Below are 27,120 nucleotides of genomic sequence, written 5' to 3' on the forward strand. Positions count from 1 at the left end.
CATGAACTCCTTCAGTTTTTATTTGTCTGGGAAACTCTTTATCTCTCCTTCTATTCTGAATGAGAGCCTTGGTGGATAGTTTTCTTGACTGCAGATTTTTCTCATTGGGCACTTTGAATCTATCATGCTGCTCCCCTCTGGCTTGCAGAGCTTTTGCTGAAAAATCCTCTGCTGGCCCCACTTTGTGAGCCTTACTTAGTGAGCATGAGTGGTGGGAGGAACTGAGGGAGAGGGAGAAGCAGACTCCTCACTGAGCTGGGACCCCAATGTGGGATTTGATTCCGCGACTCCCAAGATCTTGACCTGAGCTGAAGGTAGATGCTTAACCAACTGAGCTATCCAGGTGCCCCATGGAGTTTCTCTTTTATGTTACTATATTTTTTTGCCTTGCTGCTTTTATTTTTTTATCATTGTATTTTGCCAATTTAATTACAATATATCTTGGTATGGATCTCCTTTTATTGATTTTGTTGGGCATTTTCTGTGCCTCCTGGATCTGGATGTCTGTTACCTTCCCCAGATTAGGGCAGTTTTCAGCTTTTACTTCTTACAATAAATTTTCTACTCCATTTTCTCTTTCTTCTTCTAGGACTCCTATAATACGAATGTTATTACATTTGGTGTAGTCACTGTGTTCCCTAAGCCTATTTTCATTTCTCATAATTCTTTTTTCTCTCTTGTTCAACTTGATTAGTTTTCAGTATTCTGTATTCTAGGTCACTAATTTGTTCCTCTGCTTCTTCCATCCTGCTCTTCATTCCGTCAAGTGTGCTTCTCATTTTGTTTAATGAGCCCTTTATCATTGCTATGTTATTCCTTATCTCTGTATTATGGATCTCACTAATGTCTTCCACTCTTTTCTCAAGTCCAGTGAGTATGTTTGTGAACATTACTTTAAATTCTCTATCAGGCATGTTACTAATTTCCTTTTTGCTTAGATTTCTGGCCGTGGCCTTGTCCTATTCTTTCATTTGGGATAAATTTCTCTGTCTTCTCATTTTACTGATATTTCTGTGCCTCTTTCTCTGTTAGGAAAGTCAGCTACATCTTCTGTTCTTAAGGATAATGGCCTTCTGATGAATAGGTCCTTGTGCCCTGCTCAGTAGTATCCCTGTTCCACAGGGCCTGTAGCTTGCTGGAGTGTCTCCAGTGTGTCCTGCATATGCTCTTATTTTGTCCTAGGCACTTTGTCCTTCAGGTCAGTTGTCTGCAGAGACTTTGCTTGCTGGTTGTGGGCAGCGTTTTGTCCCCTTGCCTGAAGTGGCATGTTTTAACTAGGTGTGCTCTGGTCTGTTTCTCACCACCACTGTAACTGAGACTCTGCAAAATTCCTGTCAGGAGACAATGTGTAAGCAGAGTTTGGGGCCAGTCTTCTGGGGAGGTGGCCTGCCACGGTGGGAGTATGGCAAAAGAGCTGGGAAATCAAGGTACCACTGGAATGTGGGAGAGGCAGAGCTTGGTGTAAGCATGTTAGGTAGGGATCGTCAGAGTTGTGCTGGTTCCTGTGGTGGCCCTGTGCTTACACTTAGGGTCAGGGGAAGGAAATAGCACCACCTAGCTCCTTTCTTCCTGAAGGTTTCTCTCCGTGAATGCTGCTTTTCTGGGATATGGTCTGAAATGAATAAATAACCTCCCCACTTTGTACTCCAGGTACTCTTCATATCACTCTTTCCACACTGTATACCCACAGGTTGTTTGCCTGTCTACTCTGCAAGAGCAGCACAATCCCCTGTGGATTGTATCCCAGCCAAGCCCAGTGACCTTTAAAACTCCAGGCTTTATGCCCCACTGATTGTCAAGAGTCACAAAATTTGACCTCTCTTGCTACGGGGATTTGTTTTCCCATTCACTACCCTGTATGGGTAGTCTGTAACCCTTTCCTGTGACCACTGCTTCCTCCCCACCCCAGTGGCTGCAGTCTATTTCTCTCCCCAGCCACGTCTCCACACTTTCTGTCTTCTTCAGTGTGGCCTCTTCTTTACTTTTAGTTGTGTAGTTCATTCTTATAGTCTTCAGGTTAATTTCTGGTGTATTTTGGATGATTTGATAGTTACCTGGTTGTATTCATGGGACAGGTGAGCATAGGGGTTCCTCTTACTCTGCTACCATCTTCCAAGAAGTCACTACTACATATTTTTAGTCTCATTTTCATTTTTTGTTTTTTTCTCCTACCCTGTTCTTATGTCCTGCACTTCATCTGTTTATACTCTATTGAGTTCAATACATAAACAGGTATATTTTGATAGAAAATTGTTTGTTAGGAGTTGTATTTGAACACATTAATAATATACCCCAAAACAAACAAGATAAAATTGATCGAGAGCATCCTCTGATAAAAGGTTCCATAAAGGTCCATCAATGACAGTGTTTTTATTTCATTCCTACTACTGTCAGGTGACTGCCAGATAAATACATATTATCTCAGTTTTTCATAACTTTGAAAAACATCTTTATTGAGATACAATTCACATACCATTAAATTAACCAATCTTAAGTATACAATTTGCTTTTTGTATATTCTCAGATATTATATTTCTTATTTTCCTTAAACTCATTATATATAATTTTATAATTGGAGTTTTTCTAGAATTTTACCATCAGAATGGAATTCTTCTAGACATCATAGAATTTCAGATGTTAATTCTGATTTGGGTTAAGTACTGTGCTTTGAGAATCATCGAATACTGTTTTCTCTGAGAAATTGAATAGGAGTTGCTTTTGTTTTTTTCTAATAACTAGTTTGAATCATGATGTGGCATTTGTGAAGGAAAACATCAATACCCCTGATAACCCATGTGGAAATGGCAAACAAGATCGGATCAAACAAAGAAGAGCTTCCTGTCCTCGACCAGAGAAGGGGACTAAATTCCAACTTACTGTCCTTCAGGTCAGTGTGTAAATATTATTTGGTTAAGAGTGTGTGTAGAGGTGTATGTTGACAGATTGGGGCCATGTTGCTTCAGACAGGAGTATAGAGCATTGTGAAATGCTAACATATCTTTCATTAAAAATTTTTCTGATACGAGTATTATGTACTAGGAAATATTAGGAAGAAAATAAAAATTACTTTTTATCACCTCTCAGAAATAGTTCCTATTAATGCTTTAGTTTTCATCTTTTTTTCCCTCTATATGTATGTGTAGTATTTTACATGATTAAGGTTGTAATAGTACTAGTAATAGTAGCAAATTTATTGTATTCTTTTGTGGTAGAACTTCAAATGTTATGCATTTGTTTTATCATTTAATCCTTCAGTAACCCTGTATGATAGGTGTTGGTATACTCATCTTTATGAATAAAGATACTAAAGATTATAGAAGTAAAGTAATTATCCTGTGGTCATTGTATTAGCAAGTGATAGATCTGAATCCAATTCAGACTTTAAAGCTGTTATTTCTAACCAATGTGATATATGTTTTGGATGGATGCTTAAACCTATATATATAATTTCATATTCTTTTTCTTTTGCTGAACACACATACATGCATAACAAATATATTAAGTTTATTAGGTTTTTAACTTTAATTCCAGTATAGTTAACATACAGTGTTGTATTAGTTTCAGGTATACAATATAGTTACTCAGTAGTTATGTACAATCCTTAGTGCTCATTATGATAAGTGTATTCTTTAATCTGTATCATCTATTTCACCCATCCCTCATATTCCTCCCCTGTGTTAAAAACCTGTTCTCTGTAGTCTGTTTCTTGGTTGTCTCTTTTTTTCAATTGTTTGTTTTATTTCTTAAATAACAAAATGAGTAAAATCCTATGGTATTTGTCTTTCTCTCACTGACTTCCTGTGCTTAGAATTTCACTTTTGAGCTCCATCCATTTTGTTGCAATTGACAAGATTTCATTCTTTTTTATGGCTGAATAATATTACATTTTATATATATATACCACATCTTCTTTATCCATTCATCAATTGATGGACACTTGAGCTGCTTCCATATCTTGGTTATTCTAAATAGTGCTGCTATTAACACAGGGGTGTATATATCCCTTTGAATTAGTGTTTATGTATTCTTTATGCAAATACCCAATAGTGCAATTGCTGCATTGTGGGGTAGTTCTATTTTTAACTTTCTGAGGACCCTCCATACTGTTTTCCACAATGGCTACACCAGTTTGTGTTCCAAGTAGCAGTGCTTGAGGGTTCCTTTTTCTCCACATCCTCCTCAACAGGTGTTCTTTCTTGTGTTGTTGATTTTAGCCATTCTAACAAGCGGGAGATAATAGCTCATTGTAGTTTTGATTTCCGTTTCTGTGATGATGAGCATCTTTTCACATGTCTGTTGGCCATTTGAAAATCTTTGGAAAATGTTTATGTTCTTTGTAATTGGATTATTTGTTTTTGTGTGTTGAGTTTTATAAATTCTTTTTTTTTAATTTTTATTTATTTATGATAGTTACAGAGAGAGAGAGAGGCAGAGACACAGGCAGAGGGAGAAGCAGGCTCCATGCACCGGGAGCCCGATGTGGGATTCGATCCCGGGTCTCCAGGATCGCGCCCTGGGCCAAAGGCAGGCGCCAAACCGCTGCGCCACCCAGGGATCCCTATAAATTCTTTATATATTTTGCATACTAGCAATATGGTATACACTATACTAGCAGATATATACAGATATATAAAACAAAATTCGTTTTGTTAATTGCTTCCTTTGCTGTGTAGAAGCTTTTGATTTTGATGTAGTCCCATTAGATCATTTTTGCTTTTGTTTCCCTTTCTTCGAGAGATAACTAGAAAGTAGTTGTTAGTGCTGATGTCAAGAAGTTACTGCTTGTGTTCTCTTCTAGGATTTTTAGTTTTAAGTCTTACATTTAGATCTTTAACCCATTTTGAATTTATTTTTGTATATGGTGTAAGAAAGTGGTGGAATTTCATTTTTTGTGTGTTGCTGTCCAGCTTTTCCAATACCATTTTGTTGAAGAGACTGTCCTTTTACCATTAGATATTGTTTCTTGCTTTGTTGAAGATTAACTGGCCCTAAAGTTGTGAGTTTACTTCTGGATTTTCTATTATTTTTCATTGATTTATGTGCTTATTTTTGTGAGTGTCATACTGTTTTGATTAATACAGCTCAGTTGTATAACTTGATGTCCAGATTCGTGAAGATTTGTGAAGCCTCCAGTTTTCTTTCCTTTTTCATTTTTTAAAAATCTATTTCTTTATTTTAGAGAGAGTGAGTGCATGAATTGACGGAGGGGTACAGGGAAAGGGAGAGAGGCAGACTGCTCACTGAGTGTGGAGCCCAATGTGAAGCTCGATTTCACAACCCTGAGATCATGACCTGAGCTGAAATCAAGAGTTGGACACTTAACTTACTGAGCCATGCAGGTGCCCCTGCTTTTCCTTTTTAAACACTGATTTTTGTGTGTATGTTCATCAGGGATATTGGCCTGTAGTTCTCTATCTTTTTAAAAATATTTTATTTATTTATTTGAGAGAGAGAAAGAGAACACGAACAGGGGGAGAAGCAGAGGGAGCAGCAGACTCCCCGCTGAGCAGGAAGCCTGAAGTGGGGCCTGATCCCAGGACCCTGAAATCATGACCTGAGTCAAAGGCAGATGTTTAACTGACTAAGCCGCTCAGGGACTCCTGTAGTTCTCTTTTTCAGTGGTGTCTTTATTTGCTTTTGGTATCAGGGTAATGCTGGCAGCATAGAGTAAATTTGCTAGTTTTCCTTTCTTCTCTATTTTTTGGAATAGTTTGAGAAGGATAGGTATTAACTGTTCTTTATTTTTTTAAAGATTTTTAAATTTATTCATGAGACACACACACACACACACACACACAGAGAGAGAGAGAGAGAGAGAGAGGCAGAGACACAGGCAGAGGGAGAAGCAGGCTCCATGCAGGGAGCCTGATGTGGGACTCAATCCGGTGTCTCCAGGATCAGGCCCTGGGCTGAAGGTGGTGCTAAACCGCTGAGCCACCAGGGCCTCCCGGTATTAATTGTTCTTTAAATGTTTGGTAGAATGCACTTGTGAAGCCATTTGGACCTGGACTTTTGTTTTTTGGGAATTTTTTGATTACTCTTTCTTTCCTGGTTATCTGTTCAAATTTTCTATTCCCTTCTGTTTTCAGTTTTGATAGTTTGTTTCTAGGAATTTATCCATTTCTTCTAGGTTGCCCAATTTCTGGTATATAGTTTTTCATAATATTCTCAAGATAATTTCTATGTGTGGTGTTTATTATTTCTCTTAGCTTATTTGTGATTTTATTTATTTAAGCCTTTTCTTTTTTCTTGATAAGTCTCGGTAGAGGAGCTAGTCCTTGCTTTCACTGGTCTGTTCTACTGTTTTTCTTTTTTTTTTTTCAGTTTCTGTATCATTTGTTTCTGCTCTAATTTTTATTATTTCCTTCTTTCTGCCAGTTTCAGGTTTTGTTTGTGTTTTTTTCTAGCTCCTTTAGGTGCAAGGTCAGGTTGTTTGAGAGTTCTCTTGCTTTTTGAGGTAGGCTTGCATTGCTATAAACTTCCACATTGGAACAGCTTTTGCTGCATCCCCAAGGTTTTGGACCATTGTGTTTCCATTTTCATTTGTTTCTTTATTTCTTCTTTTATTTCCTGGTTGAGCCATTCATTGACTGTTGCATGTTATTTAACCTGCATGTATTTGTGGTCTTTCCAGATTTTTTCTTGTGATTGACTTCTAGTTTCATAGCATTGTGGTCAGAAAATATGCATGGTATGGCTTCAGTCTTCTTGAATTTGTTGTGGCTTGTTTTGAGAGCCACCATGTGATCTATTCTGTAGATTGTTCAGTGTGCACTTGAAAAGAACGTGTATTCTGCTGTTTTAGGATGGAATGTTCTGACTGTATCTGTTAAATCCATCTATTCCAGTATTTCATTCAAAGCCAGTGTTTCCTTGTTGATTTTTTGTTTAGATGATGTGTCCATTGATGTAAATGGGGTGTTAATGTCCCCTACTATTATTGTATTATTATTGATGTTTATGTATTAACCATTTTATGTATTTGGGTGCTCCCATGTCAGGTTTGTAAGTATTTACAGTTGTTATACGTTCTTGTTGGATTGTCCCCTTTATTTGTCATGTCCTTCTTTGTGTCTTCTTACATTCTTGGTTTTAATGTCTAGTTTGTCCAATGTAAGTATTGCTATTCAGGTTTTCTTCTGACATCCATTTGCCATGATAGATGTTTATCCATCCTCTCACTTTCAGTCTTCAGGTGTCTTTAGGTGTAAAATCAGTCCCTTATAGGCAGCATATAGATGAGCATTGTTTTCTTATTCATTCTTTTACCATATGTCTTTTCATTGGAACATTTAATCTGGTTATTACATCAAAAGTAATTGATGGATGTGTATTTATTACATTTTATTACTTGTTTTGTGGTTGTTTCTAAAGATTTTCTCCAACTCTTTCTTGGCTTTTTCTCTTTCATGTATTGATTTTTTAGTGATATATTTGGATTTCTTTCTCTTTGAATATTAGTGGTCTTGATATATGATGTAATGTTTGATGTATGATAAATTTGATATATCATCTAATGCATATTGCAGTCTGTATTAGGTTGATGGTCATTTAAGTTTGAACCCATTCTTAACTCTTGTCCTCCCCATGTTTCAGGTATATGGTAGTTCATTTTATCCTTTTTTAAGTGAGTTTCTTAACTGATTTTTTACAGAAATACTCACTTTTATTACTTTCTATTTCCTATATCTCTACTGTCACTTTTTTGTTTTTACTTTTAAAGTTTGTTTCTTTGTTTTAGAGAGAGAGCACTTGCATACTAGTGGGGAGAGGGACAGAGAGAGAGGGGAGAGAAAATCTATAGCAGACCCTCTGCTGTGCACAGAGCCCATCATGGGGCTCAATCTCACCATCCTGAGATCATGACCTGAACTGAAATCAAGAGTCAGATGTCGAACCTATTGATCTGCTCAGGTGCCCCATATAACTGTCACTTTTGCATTCTCTTTTCCACTCAGAGTCCTTTTTAGTATTTCTTGCAGGGCTGGTTTAATGATCATGAAGTGCTTTAGTTTTTGTCTGTGAAACTCTATCTCTTCTTTTATACAGAAAGATAGCTTTACTGGATAGAATATTCTTGGCTGCAGATTTTTTCCCACTTAGCCCTTTGAATAGATCATGCCACTCTCTTTTGGTTTGCAAAGTTTCTGTTAAAAAATCTCTTGCTAGTCTTATGGTTTTTCCTCTGTAAGTTAAGGATTTCTCTCATCTTTCTGCTTTTGAAATTTTTTTCTTTGTTACTATATTTTCCACATTTAATTACAGTATGTCTTTGTGTCAGTCTCTGCTTTTTTTATTCTGTTGGGGGTTCTCTATGGCTTCTGGAACTGGATTTTGCTTCCTTTCCCATATTAGGGAGGTTTTCAACTATTATTTCTTGAAATAAATTTTCTGTTCCCACCCCCTTCTCTCTTCTTTTTCTGGGCTCAAGTTATTTGAATCTTATTACATTTGATGGATTGACCAAGTTCCCTAAGTCTATTCTTTTTTTGCATAGTTCTTTTGTCTCTTGTTCAGCTTAATTACTTTCCACTAGTCTTTCTTCCAGGTCACTAATTAATTTCTCTACTTCTACCTTGCTATTCATTCCATGAAGTATGTTTCTCATTTCTTTGTGCCCTTTTATCTCTGTTATGTCTTTACTTATCCCTGTGTTATGGGTCTTACTCATGTCTTCCATTCGTTTCTCAGTTCAGTGAGTTTCCTTATCTTTTTTTTTTACATTCTCTATGAGGCATTTTACTTATGTCTCTGAGTATGGCCTTGTCCAGTTCTTTTATTTGGGGTAAGTTTTTGTCTCCTCATTTTGTCTGGCTCTCTATGTCTATTTTTGTGTGAAGATGGTCACTTGTATCTTCTGCTATTGAAAGTAGTGACTTTATGTGGCGCCTGGGTGGCGCAGATGGTTGGGTGTCTGACTCTTGGTTTCAGCTCCGGTTGTGATCTTAGAGTTGAGTTTGAGCCCCACCTTGAGCCCTGCATCAGGCTCCATGCTCATCATGGAGTCTGCTTGAGATTCTCTTTCCCTCTCCCTCCTCCCTCTCCCTCACCTTCTGCCTCTGCCTCCTGCACTCTCCCTCTCTCTCTCTCTCTCTCTCTCTCTCAATGAATACATAAATCTTTGGGGGAAAAAAAGAAAGAAATTAGTGACTTTATGAAGAAGGGGCCCTGGAGTGCTCTGGAGTTCAAGGACCTCTGTTCACCAGAAACTGGAACTTCAGGAAAGTATCCTATGTATGTTGTTTACAACCTGCTGTTGTGTCTGGGTCAGTTTTCCTTTCATTGCAGTCATCTGCACTGTCTCTTTACTTGTTGTGGCTGTGGTTGCTCTCTCTGGTGTTAGTGGGCCCCAGGCAGGCCCATTTGAGAGGCTGTGCCCACTGAGGAACTTGGGAGTGGGGCTGCCATGTTAGCAAAGTTTGTGCTGTGCCATGAGTCCTATCCAGGATCTTCTGAAGTGCTGCCATGTCTGGGGACTATGCGCTATTGAGGCCAGGGGCATGTGGTTGAGCTTGACTCACAATAGTGGCTGGGGGATCATGGCTGGGCAATACACATGAGGGTTGGTGGGTTTGTACAGTTGGACATGGTGGATGTACCTGTTGCCCCATGGCAGCTGTGCACCCTGCAGCTGAGTGGGGTACATATGCATATTTAACAAAATTTGCCCTAAGCCTAGCACCAAGACTAGCAGGTTTGTAGTAGGCAAGTTCTCAGCCAAAACCATGGGTGTGGCACAGTGCTAGTGGGTAAGGTAGCAAGCACTTTTGCAGTCCCATCTCCCGCAGATGTCTCTGTGCTTATGCTGAGGTGCAGTGGAGAAAATTGGCACCTGCCAGCTCCAAAATCAGTACGAACATATCTGTCTCCTGTTTTCCCCCAGCTTTGTGTGAACTGCCATTTTTATGTTGCCTCTCCACAGGTTGCTGTCTTTTTAAGGGTGATAGCCCAGCTATCACTTGCCTTCCTGGCTTGCCTAGTGCTGATTCAGCTGACCTCTAAAGCCCCACTGGTTTTACAAGCTCCTAGAATTCAACACCTCTAGTTCTTAAAGCCAAACTTTATAGGGAGTAGTCTTCCTTACTTGAGTTCCCTGGTGTGAGGGCCTGTTTCTCTGCTTTCATTGTATGCACAACTAGTCCCTTCTGCAGGCGGCCTCCTTCACCTTACTAACCTTTGAGATGAAGCTTCTTCCCTATATTTATTTATGGAGTTTGTTTTACCAGTCTTTGGATCACTCTCCAGTTTATTGACTTGGATGTGAATGATACCCAGTTGAAAATACAGGATGGGGTGAGCTCTGGGTCCTCCTACTCTACCATCTTGCCGAGCTCTGATTCTCTCTTCTGCCCATTTTGTATCCAGATTATTTTTTGTGTTGAGTTGTAGAATTTCTTTATATATTTTGGATAATAACCCATTATTGGATATGTTATTTGCAAATATGTTCTCCCATTCAGTAGGTTTTTCAGTTTTTTATCTTTTATTTTTTTTAAAGATTTTATTTATTCATGAGAGACTGAGAGTGAGAGGCTGAGACACAGGCAGAGAGAGAAACAGGCTCCATGCAGGGAGCCTGATGCGGGATTTGATTCCGGGACTCCAGGATCACACCCTGGGCCTAAGGGAGGCGCTCAACCGCTGAGCTACCCAGGCATCCCTGTTTTTCAGTTTTATTGATTGTTTCCATTGCTGTACAGAAACTTTTTATTTTGATATAGGCCCAGTTGTTCATTTCTGCTTTTATTTCCTATGCCTCAGGAGACATATCTAGAACAATGTTGGTACAGCCAGTGTCACAGAAATTACTGCCTGTGTCCCTTTCTAGGATTTTTATGGTTTTAGGCCTCTCATTTAATTCTTTCATCCATTTTGAATTTATTTTTGTGTATGGTATATGAAAGTGTTCCAGTTTCCGTCTTTTGCCTGTAGCTCTCTAGTTTTACCCAACACTATTTTTCAAAGAGACAGTCTTTTTCCAATTGTATATTCTTGCCTCTTTTGTTGAAGATTAATTGACCATATAATTGTGTATTTATTTCTGGCCTTCTGTCCTATTCTGTTGATCTGGGTGTTGGTTTCTGTGCCATTACCATACTGTTTTGATTATAACGTCTTTGTGGTATAACTTGACATCCGGAATTGTGTTACCTCTAGCTTTGCTTTTCTTTTTGAGGATTGCTTTGGCTAATGAGGGTTTCTTGTGGTCACATACAAATTTTAGTACATTTTGTTCTGGTTCTGTGAAAAATGTTATTACTTTGATAGAGTTTGTGTTAAATGTATAGATTGCTTTGGGTTGTATGGTCATTTTAACAATATTTGTTCTTTCAGTCCATTAGCATGAATATCTTTCCATTTATTTGTGTCATATTCATCTTTCATCAGTATTTTATAGTTTTCAGGGTACAGGTCTTTCACCTCTTTGGTAAGTTTACTCCAAGGTATTTTATTATTTTTGGTGCATTTGTAAATGTGATTGCTTTCTTTCTCTTTCTGGTGATTCATCACTAGTGTTTTGAAATGCAACTGATTTTTGTCCATTGATGTTTTATCCTGCGACCTTAGTAAATTCATTTATCAGTTCTAGTAGGGTTTTTTTTTTTTAGCTTTTCTATATTTAGTACCACATCATCTGCAAATAATGAAAGTTTTACATCTTCCTTACCGATTTGGATTCCTTTTATTTGTTTTTGTCATCTAATTGCTGTGGCTGGGACTTGCAGTACTATGTTGAGTAAAGTGATGAAAATGGACATCCTTGAATTTTTCCTGACCTTGGGGGGGAAAGGTTTCCATTTTTCATCATTGAGCGTGATATTATCTATGGATATATTATCTATGTATATATTATATATGTCTATGGATATAATATAGATATTATCTATGGATTATGTTGAGGTTTGTTCCTTATAAACCTATTTTATTGAGGGTTTTTATCATGAAAGGATGTTGTGCTTTGTCATATATTTTTGCCGCACCTATTGAAATGATCATATGGTTCTTATCCTTTCTCATGTCGATGTGTGTATCATGTTGATTGATTTGCAAATATTGAGCCACCCTTGCATCCCAGGAATAAATTCCACTTGATTGTGGTGAATGATTTTTTTATTGTGTTGGATTCAATTTGGTAGTATTTTGTTTAGTATTTTTGCATCCATGTTTATCAGGGATATTAGCATATAGTTAGTTTTTTTTTTTTTCTGTAGTTTCTTTATCTGCTTTTGGCATCCAGTTAATGCTGGCCTCATAGAATGAATTTGGAAATTTTCCTTCTCTATTTTTTGTAATTAGTTTAATTTTTTCTGTTGTTTGTCATTTAGGTTGTTTCTTTCTGTCAGTCTCTTTGTCTGCCAGTCTGTCATCTTTAAATTTTTGTCTTTCTCTTTCCTTTTGTCTGTTTGTCTGTGTGTGTGTCTCTGTAGCAAACACTTTTGAACACAGATCTTTATAAGCCTCCCTGATTCTTTTTAATGCTTCATTCTTAGAATTAATGGGTGAAAAAGTGACAAAAAGCAAAAAACTAACCTCATTAATACAAAGAATAAAAGTGGTTGGCAGGCAGGATTTGTTGGGGATTTGTCGTTTTGTTGGGGAGGATGTATGTACAGCAAAGGGAATATAGTCAGTGACATTGTGATAACGATATTTGGTGACAGATGGTGAGTACATTTACCTTGATGAGCCAGTTCCAATTGAGTGACATGTGGAATTGTTAAATCAGTATGTTGGACACCTGAATTCAGTATAACTCTGTATGTTAATTATATTTCAATTTAAAATAAATTAATAAAACTAGTGAAACTGTATGAAGATTTAAAAAATTTAAAAATATGTATTGATAGATGGGCTGTCCCAAAAGGTTGGACCAATATACATTTCCATTAGCGGTGCATTTTCTTTTTTTTAAAGATTTTATTTATTTATGAGAGACAGAGAGAGGCAGAGACACAGGCAGAGAGAGAAGCAGGCTCCATACAGGGAGCCCAACGCAGAACTCCATCCCGGGTCTCCAGGATCACACCTTGGGCCAAAGGCGGTGTTAAACTGCTGAGCCACACAGGCTGCCCCCATTAGCGGTGCATTTTCTTTTGTTTAAAGAGCAAATTTGTGGGATTAAGAGAATTTTGGATGACTGAACAATCTTTGCATTTTGGAAAAATATAGTGAGTCTTCTGACTTTTTTGTCTTTTTATAAAAGTTGTGTTCCTTTTTCTTTCCCACTGGGATCACATTTCTAATTTATATTTTGCTAATTTAACTCATATTTTCATAGAATGGGTGTTAAGGCAGTGTTTCAATAGGGAAAAGCACTCTTTTTATCTTCTCAGCAACTTAAACTATTTTTCCATATATTTGAATGTTAGCTCATCTACATACATGTTCCTTGGTCCATTTGCAAAGAGAAGGTAATAATTGTGACTCTTAAATTGGTGAAATATTTGTGCCCAGGTGTCGGTATCTGGAGACAATATGGTGGAGTGTCAACTGGAGACACACAACAATAAGATGGTCACCTTCAAGTTTGATGTTGATGGTGATGCACCAGAGGATATTGCAGACTATATGGTAAATACAATGAAACCAAATTATCTTCCCTTCAGCATTCTGTCTCTTTTTTTCCCCTCATTTATTCAAAGCAACCTTTTTGGGGGTACCATTAGTTTTTAAAATTTGCACAGAATTACACTGCTTATGATCAAAACTAAGTCACTGTACCTTCTTTCATTCCAATATATTTATTTCTAACATGTGAGGGGGTTTTATTAAGACATTATCTAGGTCAGTGATACTTATCCCTGGCTGCATGTTAAAGTCACCTTAAGAGTTTTTAAAATAAATCCATTGCCTGGGTCCCTAATTAAATTAGAATCTTTGGATATAACGCCTAAGTATCAATAGTTTTTAGTATATGCCACATAATCCTAACGTGTTAGTTTCTGATATATCATCTTACTAATCGATGTTTAATGCTCATTTCATTTAGTTTTCATATTTTCTTTGAATTGTTAGTCTTAAGTTAGTAGTTTTGCCCTTTTTAAATGCAGATAAGCAAGGGTGGAAGGAAGAGTACATAATGCTTTTGTTTCTGCCAGTTTTCTTTAGATATGCATTCCTAGAGAAATAGAATTAAGCATTTTAAAAGTTAATAATGTTGTCAGTTCTGCCTCTTGTTTAACATAGTATCTTCTGAACTCTCTCCAGGCCATTCTTTATAACTTTTAGAGATATTTCATTTTGTGACTTAAAAACGTTTGGGTTTGGACATCTAGTGGGAATCATAAAGATTGTCTCAGTTATGTTCCTCAAATGATAATTTATAGAATGCAAGATATTTTTTAAAATGCTGGCTTTTTTTGCTGGTAGGTAGTAACAATCTGACAATTGGCAGTGGTCTCAAAAAGAGAATAATTTAATGTATTATGTGGTATTTTAGTGCTGGTCGGGTTTGTTTTTTTAAGATTTATTTATTTATTTTTAGAGGGAGAGTGCCAGAGCATGAGCACGGGGAGGGACAGAGTAAGTGAATCTCAAGCAGACTCCCCACTGAGTGTAGAGCCTGACAAAGGGCTTGATCTCATGACCCTGAGATCATGACCTGAGCTGAAACCAAGTGTTGGATGCTCAATTGACTAAGCCACCCAGGTGCCCCATGCTGGTCGTTTTTAATTCTATTGTGGCATTTGTATCTAAATAATTAATTTTAATTTATTTTTCTTTACGATAGTCAACATTGATACAATATTATAATTTTGAGAAAACTGAAATTAATAGACTTACTTTTGGACAGGTTGAAGATAACTTCGTGCTAGAAAGCGAGAAAGAAAAATTTGTAGAAGAACTGAGGGCTATTGTAGGTCAAGCCCAGGAGACTCTTCATGTCCACTCTGCTGCAGATAGAGCCATCGGAATTGATTCTATTATTGTGGAACCCAACAGTGGCCAAGTAAGAGCAGTTGTTTAGCAAATAGGTCTTCTCAGATCTATATCAGGAACTTCTTTATTTATCTGTTCATTTTTAATTCAGACAGGATCGTCTGAACAAGTACAGATAAGTTCTGCGTCCACTCAAACCAGCAGTAAGTATATTTAATAAAATTTACCATGTGGTTTTTGAAGACATTTGAACTTTAATTTACACATCTTCATTGGGAAACATTTCCTTTAGCCAATAAAGGAAATTAGTAAATTATTAATGTAGGTTTTCCTGTACTTTGAAAGGCCTTTTTAAAAAGCCCAGACGTAAAAAGTAAAACCATTCTCCAGATTTCCTTCAAGTGTTGGTTCTTTACCCAATTAATTTATTTCTGAGTCGTTGCATGGTATGTTACCAGAAAAGCAGTCACTGTACTGATGACCTTTAATGGCTTTACTGTTTGAACTTAACTGGTAAGTTGGTTTTTTTTTTAACCACTAATATGAGATGGACAGAACTTAACTAATATCACTATGTTCTAAGTTTGCCTCATGTTTTAATATAGTCATTTATATTTTGATTTCCTTCCACTAGTGTTATACTTCTGCTGTGATCACTGATAAGTTTTTGTAATTATCAGATACTAACTAAACTTCCAGGGACTAAAAATGGGGTCTTCTGTTTTCTTTTCTGATGACTTTATCTCTCCATTCTTTTCAGCTCTGGTCATGGTTATATTTAGAGTATCTGGGAGGGGGCGAAGAGCCATAGACAAATGAGGACCTGTGAAGGAATTATAACAACATGAAGAAGCAACAGGTGGTGTGGGAGTCATGAAATCAGATACCATTACCCTGAAACTTACTTTGTGTTAGGATGCCAGGGTCCTCCGCTGTTCTTTCTTGTTAGGAGGAATTTGAGCAGATTTCTGACTAATAAAGTAGGGTAGAGTTTTAAAAAATTACTTATTTGACAAGTTTACAATGTAGGAGTAAAGATGTAGGGATTTACTTTGTTTTTAAGTTGTCATGTGGTAAAATTGATGTTTTTTTTGGTGTATAGTTCTGTAAATTATAATACTCATAGATTTGTGTAAGCATCATCATAATCAGGATACAGAACAGGAGATAACAGATTTTATTGGAGAAAGTGCTTTCCATTTTTTCCCAGAAATGTGTCCTGCTTCTAATTGCTATTGATAAAATGTTTGTTTCATAGATTATAAAATCCTTCCCTAACGATATCTTGTGCTTAGTTCTTTAGAGTATTTGCCAGTGTTGGGAGGTCTGGTCTTATAAATTACACATATCCCAGTGCTGTTGGAAATGGAGATACAAGACAAATTGATGTTTTAACTTGGTTTCCTTAATAGGGTAAACATGTTGAAAATTGCTTAGCATATTAATTTTTACTAATTATTTCTGCAGATGAATCTGCTTCTCAGTCATCCCCAGTTGGACGGTGGCGATTCTGTATCAATCAGACAATAAGAAACCGTGAGGTTCAGTCTCCTCCTTCTCTTCAGCAGTCCCTGTCTACAGTTCCTGGGCTATCTCGACTTCCTAGTAAGTGTTCATTGTCTGCCAACTTTATCCAGACTTGGAGGGGTCACAAAATATTTACCATATCTTTAGTTTGTGTTCATGGGTATTTCATTCTTAGGAGAATTTTCATAAGCATTTTTGAAGGTGTTATTATCAGGGTATAATGTAAAACATTTTAAAATTAATATTTTTTAAATTATAATATTTATGAAAAAAATAAGAGGTTTTTATTCCTTGACAGTTTGAATTCTGTGTATTTTGAGTCTTATTTATAAGACTTACTCACACAGGTTCTTGTTTGTCCCTTGCTCCTCTTGTCCCCTTTGAGTTTGGTTACCAGTCTGTACTTTGTATTTATTAATATATGCCTAGCTATTCTCTGTTATTGTTCCAGGTCCAAGAACCACAAGTAATAAGGAACTATCACAGGACACACTGCCCACTCTAGAAAGTAATCCATGCCAGCGTGTACTTTTTGCCTCCAAGTCAGAACTCAAGGATGTAGTTGATGGTAAGATTTCTGAATATGCCAGTGTAGAAACTAAGCATCCAGCTGTATTTTACCAAGTGGAAGATGACAGGCAAATAATGGCACCAGTTACTAGTAGTTCAAGTTATACTGCTACTTCAGTTCGTGCAGTTGCAGTTGAATGTGAGGGACTCACCAACCAAGCAGGCATATTTCTACCTGTATATCCATGTCACCAAGCTGCCAGTCAGGCTGATGTACTTATGGTCCCTCCTGGCGAGTCAACTCAGATTGCTGGTAACTCTCTTACAACTCTGGCATTTATGTCTGATCAAAAGCCTCAGTCCTTAGTAGTGCAGCAGCCATCTATGGATGCAGAGTTTATTTCCCAAGAAGGAGAAACCACAATGAACACTGAAGCAAGTTCTCCTAAGATGGTCATTCCCACTCAGACCCCTGGCCTTGAACCGACTGCCCTTCTACCCACTGCTGTCTTGGAATCAGAAGGGGAAAGACCTCCAAAAATGGAGTTTGCAGACAACCGAATTAAAACTCTGGATGAAAAGTTAAGAAACTTGCTCTATCAGGAGCATAGCATATCTAGCATCTATCCTGAGAGTCAGAAGGATACCCAAAGCATAGACTCTCCATTTTCTTCCTCTGCTGAAGATACGCTCTCATGTCCAGTGCCAGAAGTCATAGGCATCAGCCACAGTGGACTTCAAGATAGTCCTGCACAGTCCCCTAATTTTCAGCAGACAGGCTCTAAGATTCTGTTCAATGTGGCTGCAAGTCAGCCTGCTAACATATCAGTATTCAAAAGGGACCTGAATGTGATAACTTCTATACCCAGCGAATTATGTTTACATGTAAGTATTATTCTTTCTAATCGATTTCTTACCCTTACTCTTTTAAAGAAATTCCTTGTTTTCTAAAGTTCTATCCTTTGAAATGAAATTGTCTATGTCACAAGATTCTGAGGTCACAGGTATTTAAGAAAGCCAAGGCTTAAGCTGCAGATGCCTACAATTTCTAGAAAGAGATGACATAAGTATTTGGTGAGAGAGCCCTCTGGTGAATTAGCTAAGAACTTGCACAGATGGGTTTTTATTTTGTTTTGTTTTGTTTTTGTGTGTGTGTATGTGGGTGTTTTTGTTGTTGTTGTTGTTTTTGTTTTGTTTTTTGTATTAGTGGCAAAATAGTGTAATAGGGCTGATTTGTAGATTGTTTTAGTGGGTAGGAAGAACTGACTTTTAGATTTCCACTTAAAAGTGCCTGTTATCCATTTCCTTTCTTAAAAGTTCATGGTTTAAGGTTAATCTTGTTTGGTGGGTTTTATTTTGAAAAAAATGGTTTATTTATTAAGTTTTTATTTACATTCCAGTTAACATCGAGTATAATATTAGTTCAAATGTACAATATAGTGATTCAGCACTTGCATACATTACCCCGTGTTATCACAAATGCCCTCCTTAATCCTCATAGCCTATCCACCACCCTCTGGTAACCATATGTTTGTTCACTATAGTTTTAAGAGTCTGATTCTTGGTTTTCCTCTTGCCCTGCCCCAGTTTGTTTGTTTTGTTTCTTAGATTCCACATATAAGTGAAATCTTATGGTATTTTTTGAAGGTTTTTTAAGTTGTTACAGAGATAACAACTATCTGGCATTTATCCACTATTTGGTACTTACCCTTCTTATGCTTACACAGATCTGTTTACATACCTATAACTTTTTATTTACAGAAATAGGAGTGTGCTATATGCATATTGATCTGCAAAGTTACCTTTTCATTTATAGTATATTATAGATACATTTCTAAATCTTCACTATATCTTTTTATTATTATATAAATAGTATATGTGTGTATATAAAGTAAAATCCATCCCATTTCAAACCTATAGATATAACTATTAATGAATCTTTGCAGACATGGTTTTAATTAACATACAAATATTTATGTAATCATAGTTAATTTTTTAAAAAAGATTTTATTTATTTGAGAGAGAGCATGAGCAGGGGGGAGGGATAGAGGACTCCCTGCTGAGTGGGGAGCTCAACTTGGGGCTCCATTCCCCCTAAGGTCATGACCTGATCCAAAGTCAGATGCTTAGCCAACTGAGCCACCCAAGTGCCCTAATCATACTTCCTTATTACATATTTACAAAGACATAGATATATATGTTTATATACACGTGGTTCTTTACATACTTGTGCTGTTCTGCATTTTTTTTCAATTATGAACATTTATCCATGTTGGTACATGTAGTTCCACTTCACTTATGTTTTTTAAACAATGCATAATATTCCATTGAATAGATATAACAAATATTTATATTGTTATAAACTAGTAATTTTAAATTATGCAATTAATATATAAACAGGAAAGCAATTCAGAAGGATAAAAAATTTAAAGTAATTATGTTAACAACTTCTAATACCCCATCCTATTCCACAAACACTGTTAAGTTCTTGGTTTTAATTCTTGAGGCCATTGGCATTAATAACTTGTAAATAATATACTTATTCATCTATTTTTTGATGTAATAATTTTAGATAATACCTAATAATTCACAGCTGTGAAGAGTGAAGAAATTACTGTATTTTCCCTTTCCTCTTCTTTCCCATACATCTCCCAATTTTTATTACTTGTATTACTTTTTAACACTGGCAAAGTTTATAACATCTACATTTTTTTCTGTAACACTGGTTGTGCTTTGTCTGTAGGTTGATTTGAAGAATTGAAGATCAATAAACAACATTTATATTATGATTATATGTGTATCTGATGATGTAATATGATTAAAAGCACAGGAAATGAAATAGACTTTTCTGTCATTTAAATTTTGTTGCTCAGAGGATATTCTTTCAAATGTCAAGGTCAAATAGATTCTTTTAAAGTGTCCACTGCTACATCTGGATCAGTCTTAACTGTTTCTGGTGTCCTAGAATTCCCTTTCCCCCCCTGAAATGCTTCTATGAGTAATATTTTTAGGTATGTTGTATGGGTGACTATTTTTTTAAAGTCCAAAAATGCCTTTTGTTTGTTTCACACTTGATTAAGTATACGTGGCAGGGTCATTTTGAGTTAGTTTTTATATATATATATTGTGTGAAATAAGAGTTCACCTTATTCTTTTGCATCTGACTGTCTAGTTGTTCCAGCACCATTGTTATTCTTTGTTGTTATTATAAATGGAATTGTTTTCTTAATTTCCTTTTCAGATTTTTCATTGCTATTGTATAAAGTATAACCAATTTTGAAGTGTTGATTTTGTATCCTTCAATTTTGCTGAATTTGTGTATTATTTAGGATTATATGTATAATACATAAGATCATATTGTCTGCAAAAAGAGATAGTTTATTTCTTCACTTCCTTATCTATTAACTTTTCATTGCATGCTTTCCATCTCTTTGTCCTTCTGCTTTTTGTAGAGAATTTCTCAATTTTTAAGCTGTTTCCAATTTCCTGTTCAGCTATTTTTTATGTCAAGGATTCTATTTTTGTTTTTTCATTTTTATTATTTTTACTTTTATCATTTTTTAAGAAAGGGGCAGGGAGAAGGGCAGAGGAGAGGGAGAAGCTCAAGCAGGCTCCACACCCAGCCTGGAGCCCAATGCAGGATGCGATCTCACAACCCTGAGATCATGATCTGAGCCAAAATCAGGAGTTGGACACCTAACCCACTGAGCCACCCAGGCACCCTAAGGATTACATTTTTAATTTCCAGTAACTATAGTTCATTATTTTTCTTATGTTTGTATTATCTTCACACATTTTTCTAGAGATTAATTAAAGTCTTATTCTGTGTTATTGGCTATTCTTCTTCTTCTTGTTGAATTTAGTGCTTGCTTTCTTTTTAAAAATTTTTATTTACTTACTTTTTATGCAGGCTCCACACGCAGTGTGGACTCACAATCCTGAGATCAAGAGTCATATGCTCCACTGACTGAACTAGCCAGGTGCCCCTAGTATTTTCTTATAGTATCAATTTCCCACATTTGATGATTCTTAGTTGTGTACTCTTCTTTTTCCCCTGTTAAGATTCTTTGTTTGTCTCTCTAAATGCTATATATAATTATTGTAGCCTTCCTCTGGTAATTGTGGGAAAGGCATGGGACATGTTTTTTGGCTCTGAATATTATAATTTTTCTCCAAATGCTGCCAGGAGGGTGGCTTAATAGTCTTCAAAGATAGAAGTGCTTTTCCTTCCTTGTGGAAGTTGTCTCCTTCCTACATTGCTGATTTGGCCACATTTTCCTCTCACCACTCTTATTTGGGAGCAGATGCCCCTGCTGTCTTTTGCTTGTAGAGATAGGGAGGGAAAGAACTGCATTATCTATTCTTTCTGTGGTACGCCAACCAGTTTACTCTCCCATTCAGTGAGTAAGTCAGGATCTCTTTTTGTGGAGCTCAAATTCTAGTTTCATGTTTCTCAAAAGTGAGTATTTTTTGTATTAATTATTATGGAGGATTTATTATTAAAGTACTCAGAATACAGCAGTTAATTCTGACATGTTGGGAGAGGTAGGAAGACAAGAAGAGGAGAGTGATTTTATAGCCAACTATGGCCTGATGTTAACAATTTTTAGAGCAAGAATTTGAAATAATTTTGAGGCCCATTGTAAATTTCTGTGTGCTTACATAAAGTAAGAAATTCAATTTGGTAAGATTTCTCTACAAATCTAAATGCCTAGATATCTTGTTTTTCTATGTTATCATGTGTATTAGGCATCTTTAACTCTCACAAATATGAGCATAAATGAAAGTTTCATTTTAAGAGCATAGGGTTTCAGTAACCATTTTTATTAAATGAAGTTTATGAAGGAAATAACTTAAATTTTAATCTTCAGTTTTCAAAGTTGCTATAATGGAAAATATTCTAGGGTGGAAGATTAATATTCTGCTCTTTATTTATCTGAAGTTCAGATAATATTTTTAAAGAAAAGGAAAGGATTAATTCCTAGAAGTTGACTATTTCAGATGCACTCTGATATGTAAATATATATAGCATTTTATTTATGCTTACTCATTCATTAGTCCATGCAAGAAACTCCAGTGGTGTACACAACTGCTTCACCTTATACAAATTATTACCATTTTGGTTTTTCTCTTTTTGTCTCCATTAGGAGATGTCTCCAGATGCTTCACTTCCAGGAGATCCAGAGGCCTATCCTGCTGCTGTGTCAAGCGGTGGAGCCATTCATCTGCAGACAGGAGGTGGATATTTTGGCCTAAGCTTTACTTGTCCTAGTCTCAAAAATCCTATTAGCAAGAAATCCTGGACTCGCAAATTAAAAAGCTGGGCATACAGGCTACGGCAGTCAACCAGCTTTTTCAAGAGATCAAAAGTCCGTCAAGGTAGTGTGCTTACAGTCAGGGACATAGACTAGGTAACATCACTTTTCATTTACTTCTTTTTTTTGTTGTTGTTTGTTTGTTCATATACAGATCTTAACCACTTTTTCCACATAGCCCATGTATGTGACATGTCCCATTAATGTCATTGCCATTTTCCTTTTGTAACTAATTTGATTTTATAGTTACTCATTTCATGTAGATACTAAGTCTCGGGATAAGTCTTACAATGTCTGATTTTGAGTTAGGGACTTCTACAATGTTGCTTATTACATTAACACTTTTTAATTATCTAGCAGGGTTAAGCTTTTTCTACATTTCTTCATTTTTTTGGTAATATAAACAAATTTAGTCTTAACAAACAATTTTCTCTTTTCTGCTTACAATTGCATAAAACTTGCAGTGGAAACAGAAGATAGGAGATCAGCAGTTGGTCCTGATCCCATTCCTCTGACAGGAGAGTCCACAGCTGATACTAGGGCTTTGAGTAGATGTAAAGCAATGAGTGGATCATTTCAGCGGGGTCGATTCCAGGTTTGTGTCTTTGGTTGAATCTTTATCTACACGGGCATTGAAGATCTTGGTATTTAGAGGATATTTATCTTAGATGTAGATTATTGTCATATTTAATTTTTTCCCCTTATACACAGCCCGTTACCTTTCGTAGCCTTCCAGTAGAGGCAAGTCTAAAGAAGTAATTTTAGTAGCTGGAAAAGAGCACAGAAATGAGTTATCATTTTTCAGTGGGTGGTTGGATCATCTTTTTTATAAATCTATTTCTTGTCCTTTAGAATCTCAGCAACTTGAATTATCAAAAATTTTAAATTGTAGTATTTTATTTGAGTAACATGAAGCCCACTCTCTTTACCCAAGGAGCCCGAGTGAAAGACTTTGAAAATGGGAATTATAGATGGGATTTTAAGTTTGGATATTATCAATGTGTGTACATCCACTTGTCTGTGCCATATTTTGATATTGAATTTCTTTGTGGGTTTACTCTTTGGTTAGACAGAACCAGCCACTTTTGCCTTTTTGTTTCTCAGGTGATTACAGTTCCTCAGCAACAGTCAGTGAAAGTGACATCTTTTGGAATAGAACGCACACCAGCATTCAATAAACTGACAACTCATTCTAGTGAAGAAGTTTTAGCCTTTACGGACATGGCAAAGTCTCAGTTAGTGGAAATGGAACCTGCCACACACAATCCACAAACTTCACTTCCTTCTCAGAAGTTACGAGTTCTTCATGAAACCTTTAAAGAAGATAAAAAAATTCTCAAACAAGGTGACAACCTCACATCTTTCAGCACAGCTCATGAAGCTGATGTATCTTCAATGACCCCAGAAAAAGAATTGGGGGAAAACTCAGCCACGGAAAGTAGTGTGCATTCTGGACTTGAATTGTTGCTTAAAGAGAGAGAGATACTTATTGCTGGGAAACAGCCAAGCTCTGATAGTGAATTTTCAGCCACTCTTGCTGTCAGAGGGAAGTCAGTGGCAAACACTGGTCCAGAGAGTGGTCAGTGCTTACCACTCCGTGAAGAAAAAGCCTGTGCTCAAATACAGAGCTCACTCTTCTATTCGCCATCTTCTCCAATGAGCAGTGATGATGAGTCAGAAATAGAGGATGAGGATTTGAAGGCAGAGCTTCAAAGATTACGAGAAAAGTAAGATTGTTTCTCTCTCTCTCTCTCTCTTTTTTTTTTTGATTGTTTCTCTTTTATCACAAATCTGCCTGGAGTTTTATAGAATTAAGTATTTGATAGCTAATTTACAATTGGTGACATTTAAAAAAATATTTATTTACTTATTTGAGAGAGAGGGAGAGTGAGCAGGGAAGGGACAGAGGGGAAAGAATCTCAAGCAGACTCCGTGCTGAAAGTGGAGCCCAGAACAGGGCTCTAACTCAAAACCTTGAGATCATGACCTGAACCAGAGCCAAAAGTCAGACACTTAACTGACTGAACCACCCAGGTGCCCCACAATTGGTGACATTTTAATGATTGGGAATTTTTGATGATTGAAAACTACAAAGATAGCATCGGATCTATAGGTTAAGGTCTCAGTTCCACAGATGCCAATCATAAGTCCAGGTAGTACTACGTATGCTTCTGACCAACCTGTTGTAAATCAAAGGTTCCTACAAGCTCTTCCTTGGGTTCAGTTATTTACTAGAACAGCTTTCAGAACTCAGAAAGAACAGTTTACTTACTAGATCATCAGTTTATTATAAAAGGACACAACTGAGGAACAACCAGATGGCAAGATATAGGGGAAGGGGCATGGAGCTTCCATGCCCTCTTGGGAGTGCCACTCTCCCAGCTTTCATTTATTTACCAACCTGGAAGCTCCCCAAACCCTATAGTTAAGGGATTTTTATGGAAGCTTCATTATAGTAGGTATTATTGATTTAAATTAATGGCCATTGGTGATTAATTGAATCTCTACCTTCTAACCCCTCCCCAGAGGGATAGTGGGAGGGGCTGAAAGTCCCTCTCCCTAATCACTTGGTTGGGTCTCCTGGCAATCAGCCCCCATCCTTAGGGGCTGTTTAAAAGTTAGTACATTTTTTAAAAAGATTTTATTTATTTATTCATGAGAGACAGAGAGAGAGAGAGAGAGAGAGAGAGAGAGAGGCAGAGACATAGGCAGAGGAGAAGCAGGCTCCATGCAAGGAGCCTAATGCGGGACTCAATCCCTGAACTCCAGGGTTATGCCCTGGGCCAAAGGCAGGTACTAAACCACTGAGCCACCCAGGCGTCCCAGTGCATTTTTAAAAAAGATTTTATTTATTTATTCATGAGAGACACAGAGAGAGAGGCAGAGACATAGAGGGAGGCTGATGTGGGACTTGATCCCAGGACCTGGGATCATGCCCTGAGCCAAAGGCAGACGCTCAACCACTGAGCCACCCAGGCGCCCCAAGTTAGTGCATTTATATAAACTTAGGTGTGATTCCAAGGGGCTTGTTACAAATAATAAGATTCCTTTCACCTCTATCACTCCAGAGTTACTTTGGAACTGAAGCTATTTGAGGACAACAGACCAAATATTAAAATAAAAGATTCTCCTGGGACTCCTGGGTGGCTCAGCATTTGAACATCTGCCTTTGGTTAAGGGCATGATCCCAGCATCCTGGGTCCCTGCATGGAGCCTGCTTCTCCTCTCCCTATGTCTCTGCCTCTCTGTGTCTCTCATGAATAAATAAATAAAATCTTTAACAAAAAAATGATAAAATAGAAGATTCTCTTAATCCTTTATAGCTCAGGAGATTACTAGGGTTTTAGGAGCTGTATTCCAGGAACAGGGATAAAGACCAAATGTATATATTTTAATATAAATCATAATATCGCAACAGTAAGAAAACACACAAATCAATCTCTTACTTCTCATGCCCCAATCTCCTTTCTCAGAGGCAACCACTATGAATTGTTTGGTATATATCTTGCCTGTCATTTTTCTATGCATTCACAAATATATACATTTGTATTTTATAAAAGTGAGGTCATAATATACATGTTATTATGTAGTTTTTTATTTAACATTATTGCTTATATATATATATACATATTTGCAAAAATAATCTTTATTCCATACATTAGTCATTTAAAGTTTTTTAGTCCATCATTAATACACATTTCAGCTTTATTCCATGTTTTGCTTATGTAAATAATGTTGAAGTAAACATCCTTCTATTTTTACATACTTACATATTTTTTGTGGGATAGATCCCTAAAAGTAGAATTTCTGGGTTAAAAGGTTTGTACACTTTAAATTGATAGCTACTGCTAAATTGTTATCCAAGGTAGCTATACCATTTTATACACCAAACAAATATATGTGAAAGTGGGGTCCCTGGCTGGCTCAGTCAGTAGAGCATGTGACTCTTGATTGTAGGATCATGAGTTCCAGCCCCACGTTGGGCATAGAGATTACTTAAAAATACATATACATGATAGTACCTTTTTTCCTACTTAACAACATTGGACTGGATATTATTGATCCTTTTACTTTTATTCCAAGCAGATGAACTAAAAATATTTCTTAAGAAATAATTGTAGTCTCCTAATTAATAGTGAAGTTGAACATCATCTCATATTTATTGGCTCCTTTTATTTCCTCCTCTTTGGAGTTGCCTTCATATATTCTTTCCCCTTTTTCCCTATAAGGTTGTTTCTTGTTTTCTTATTGATTTTTAGGAACTATCTGTATATTCTGAATAGTAACCTTTTACTATATGTTGCAAATATTTTGTTATTTATATTTGCAGCATATAATAAAGGTTAACATTATCAATATTATGTGACTTTAAATTTTATTTTATTCTCTTTCACTATATTGAAGTTTTAGAAATTTGTTCTTGTCAAATTTGTTCACTTTTTTTCCTTAGTGTCTGATTAGTTTAATGTGTTTAGGAAGGCATATCCCATCCTAAAATTGTGAATATTCTGTATTTTCACATTCTTAATCTAAGTTCCTTGTTAAACTTTACTTGTATTGACATAGAGTTTCTTGGATCATCTATATGGTGCCAGTGCTATTAAAATGCTTTCTGCATGATTTTCATTTAGACACATTCAGGAGGTGGTAAATCTTCAAACCCAGCAGAATAAGGAGCTGCAGGAGCTCTATGAACGCCTTCGGGCAATTAAAGATAGCAAAATCCAGTCATCAGAGGTTCCTCAGCCACCTTCATCACCACGTAGACCAAGATCTTTCAAAAGCAAACTTCGTAGCCGCCCCCAGTCCTTGACACAAGTGGACAGTGGTGCAGCTGCTGCAGGTAAATTGGTCTTAAAAGTGATTTAAAAAACATGGTCAAAGATCA

General features: G+C 36.6%; 1 protein-coding gene across 4 annotated transcripts in view; it reads left to right on the forward strand.

Annotated features, from left to right (window-relative positions):
* The window catches only part of WNK3 (WNK lysine deficient protein kinase 3), a 159,596-nt gene that overhangs the window by 111,410 nt on the left and 21,066 nt on the right, over window positions 1-27,120 (forward strand). For all 4 annotated transcript variants that reach the window (XM_077889328.1, XM_077889327.1, XM_077889329.1 and 1 more), the window contains exons 12-21: window positions 2,740-2,887; window positions 13,456-13,572; window positions 14,795-14,950; window positions 15,032-15,083; window positions 16,348-16,485; window positions 16,859-17,802; window positions 22,065-22,155; window positions 22,697-22,827; window positions 23,337-23,959; window positions 26,864-27,075. In XM_077889328.1, the coding sequence (XP_077745454.1) occupies window positions 2,740-2,887; window positions 13,456-13,572; window positions 14,795-14,950; window positions 15,032-15,083; window positions 16,348-16,485; window positions 16,859-17,802; window positions 22,065-22,155; window positions 22,697-22,827; window positions 23,337-23,959; window positions 26,864-27,075 (2,612 nt within the window). The remainder of the gene's footprint in view (window positions 1-2,739; window positions 2,888-13,455; window positions 13,573-14,794; window positions 14,951-15,031; window positions 15,084-16,347; window positions 16,486-16,858; window positions 17,803-22,064; window positions 22,156-22,696; window positions 22,828-23,336; window positions 23,960-26,863; window positions 27,076-27,120) is intronic.

The sequence above is a fragment of the Canis aureus genome, chromosome X (assembly GCF_053574225.1).
Source record: "Canis aureus isolate CA01 chromosome X, VMU_Caureus_v.1.0, whole genome shotgun sequence".
Taxonomy (NCBI): Eukaryota; Metazoa; Chordata; class Mammalia; order Carnivora; family Canidae; genus Canis; species Canis aureus.